The 3,469-nt window shown below is 35.7% G+C and overlaps 1 protein-coding gene across 1 annotated transcript; it reads left to right on the forward strand.

Annotated features, from left to right (window-relative positions):
* Positions 1-2,558: 2,558 nt before the first annotated feature.
* Positions 2,559-3,266, forward strand: LOC145127280 (ethylene-responsive transcription factor ERF054-like). The gene has a single exon (XM_079062502.1). It carries the CDS (start codon positions 2,559-2,561, stop codon positions 3,264-3,266), a length of 708 nt encoding a protein of 235 aa, XP_078918628.1.
* The last annotated feature ends 203 nt before the right edge of the window (positions 3,267-3,469 follow it).

The raw sequence follows: 3,469 nt of genomic DNA on the forward strand, positions 1-3,469 counted from the left end.
AATTAGTTTATTATGGTTTATTATTATTCTTCTTCTTTTTCTTTTTAAAACCTTTTTGACCAATTTGATTTATCAACTTATTTTTGTTTTTATTTTTCTATTTTGAGTAATTATAACTTAGTAGATTTTCTTTAAAACCGTTTTGAGTACTTTAAACAATTTTAATTTTTTCTTTTGAGTAATTATAACTTAATAATTGTAACTTTGATTTATCAATTTTGATTTATTTTTTTATTTTGAGTACTTTAAACAATTTTAATTTTTTTTTATTTTTCTTTTTAAAACCTTTTTGACCAATTTTGATTTTCTTTTTAAAACAATTTTATATATTTGTTATTTATTTAATTAGTTTATTATGGTTTATTATTTTTCTTTTTCTTTTAAAAACCTTTTTGACCAATATTTCTTTATTACCTTTTTACATATAAATTCACGCTAAACATACAATAGTTTCACATATATATACATCAACTTCACATATAAATTCATCAACTCATACATGATCAACAAGTGAAACATATCAATTTACATATAAATTCATCAATTCTTACATTATCAACAAATGAAACATATCAAACTAATCAAACTACCATGTTCCTGCATACAATAGTTTCCATACATTCAAACATATCAATTTTACATATACATTCAAACAAAGTTAACAGTTTCAATCAATTTTACATATACATTCAAACAAGTTAAACATACAACATACATTCAAACAAGTGAAACAAATCAAAATAACCAAAGTCAAAATCAAAATCATATACATTCAATTTAACAGTTTCATGTCATACAGTTTCCATCAATTTTACATACAGTTTCCATGAATTAACAAAGTTAACAAGTTTCAATCACATACATTCAATCAATTTTACATATACATTCAATTTAACAGTTTCATTTCATAGAGTTTCCATGAATTATGAATTTCACACTTTCCAAATTTCAAAGTCAAAATCAATTTCACAGTTTCCAAATTTCACAGTTTCATGAATTATGAATATCCACATACAATCAATATTAAGAACTGCAACAGATGAAACTAACCTCTTCTTGCCCGGAAAAACGAAGGTAAATGCGGTGGTGAAGCTGCAGTCGTCGGTGTCTCCGACTGGAACGAGAAAAAAAAACACTTGAAATAGGAATCGGTGGTTTTTATGTGTGTTAACAGAAGAATTGAAAGAGAAATTGGTCTTGAAAACAAACCTCGCCGGAGATATGAACAGGAAATCGAAGTTCCAGTCGGAAATTTGGCGGCATTCGGCTGAGGAGGTGGTGGGACTCGGCTTTGGAGGCAAATCGGGGGTGGGAGTCGAGTTTGGAGCCCAATCAGCGGTCGTCGCCGGAGATAATTACGATCGCCGTGGAATCAAACAAATGGGAGCAAATGGAGTCTGGGGAAGACGAACTGGAACTAAAAGGGGCCATTAGCGGCGACAAACTGGAGGGAAAGCATACGCGCGCTTTCTGGCGATTCCCAACCGTTGGATTGGGTAAGCATCGTAGGGCCAGTATTTGGTCTAAGGTTGGTCAACGGATCGACACCTTTAGCGGCAACATGTCGCCGCTAAAAGAGTCGTCTCTAATGCCTTATCACAGGAACAAACCCTATCTGTTGGATTATTTGCCGAACCAAGGGTGAGGATTGAAAGTAGCGTGTCTCCGACGGATCGCCGGTGATTATCTGTAGCGACGACGCTATTAGCGACGACAACTATGTTTTAGCGGCGACACCAAACGCGTCTACTCTGGTGTCGCCGCTATTGCTCATGTCGTCGCAAAAAGCAACGTCCCTAATACTCCAAATTCTTGTTGTGTAGGTTCAACTTGAAACCACATGACAAAATAGCCTCATAAAGCTTGTGACGCCATTGTTCGTGTGCTTGTTTCAGTCAATACAATGATTTAACAAGTTTACACACCTTATGCTCATATCGGGCATAACAAAAAATCTTTCGATTGTTTCATGTAAACTTATCAATTTTGATTCAAAATGCTACTCTTGAAGAACGTTAATTATCGTGATTGTTATATATCGGCATTTGATAATTACACGATGTAATATTTACATATTGCCACTCCGTCCTTGTAGGTAAGCTTCCCCAGTGGCTGTAGGCAAGACCTTCACTAGTTACAATGATTGGACATCATTTATTCACAGCCTTATTAATTATTGTAATATTTCGTAGGCAAACAACAAATTAAAAACGACTTTTTCTAGTATCATGACTCCCCATATGAGATTTCGTGGTGCTACGAATGACCATGTCGATCATAGATAATTGCCATTTTACGATTTTAAAATACAAAATTGCTGGCGACAAACATCACTAAATCATAATAAAAAAAATTCCTAGATGCAAGAAAGTCAAAACTCCAAGGAGCATGCCTAAGAGAGTGACATCTTTACTGACTATTTCGGTAATTCAGCATGCGTGCCATGAATAACACCATAGATTTGGATTTCCTTAGCTGCTAAGCAATCGAAAGGGTGCTTAAATCTTCAAAACGGGCAGACTTTTACGTTTTTGTAATGACTTTTCTCCTGTTGTAATATGAAACAAGTGTCTGATCATGTCGAAAACTCTTCTGGTTCAGGAAGGACCAAGGGAAAGCAATCCGTCTGTGGTGGTCCAGTTAAGAAAATCAGAAGGGTGGAACAATCGGAGCAACAAAACAATCCATTGAAATTTATGTTTCCATTTTCTCTTGATGACAACCCTGAATCATCTATCGCAACCCCATCAAAGAAGAATCAAGAGATGATCTCTTTCAGTAATGGAGAGGATGAATATGATCACCGGAAAAATCAGGTGCAGCCTGTGGCAAAGCTATATAGAGGGGTGAGGCAACGGCAATGGGGTAAATGGGTAGGAGAAATACGTCTTCCTCGTAGCAGGAATAGACGTTGGTTGGGAACATTTGAGACTGCTGTTGAAGCTGCTTTGGCGTATGATCATGAGGCCTTCAAGTTGAGAGGACATAAAGCGCGACTCAATTTCCCACATCTGTTCATCAACGATCAAAAACAAACCCCGCTTCCATCTTTACCATCTGATCAGTCTTTGCAACCATGCAAAGAAGAAGATGTCGAGCCTTTGGTCAATGGGTTGGAACCAGGTTCAAGAAACGATGAAGTTCTGAATGGTTTTGGAACGAATGATAGCTTGTTCGAATATGGTGAACCAGCATGGGAAACCATGGGAGCCAAAGGTGGTAGCTTTATATGGGATGACTTTGAGCCCAATTTTTTGAGTCCGTGATAACTTGATTAATATGCGTATATATATATATATGGTTTCTTTATATAACTGAAATCGTAATTATTAAACCATATGAACTGCGATTCTACCTCATCATTTTCATGAGAGTAGACTCGTAGAACATTCCCAGCCTACAAATTTATTACTTAGGTATATTTTGACTCCTGAACTTTTTATTTAATTGATCGTAACAAGGGTACTAG

Source organism: Lactuca virosa, chromosome 7 (assembly GCF_052849685.1).
Source record: "Lactuca virosa cultivar CGN04683 chromosome 7, Lactuca_virosa_CGN04683_v6, whole genome shotgun sequence".
NCBI lineage: Eukaryota > Viridiplantae > Streptophyta > Magnoliopsida > Asterales > Asteraceae > Lactuca > Lactuca virosa.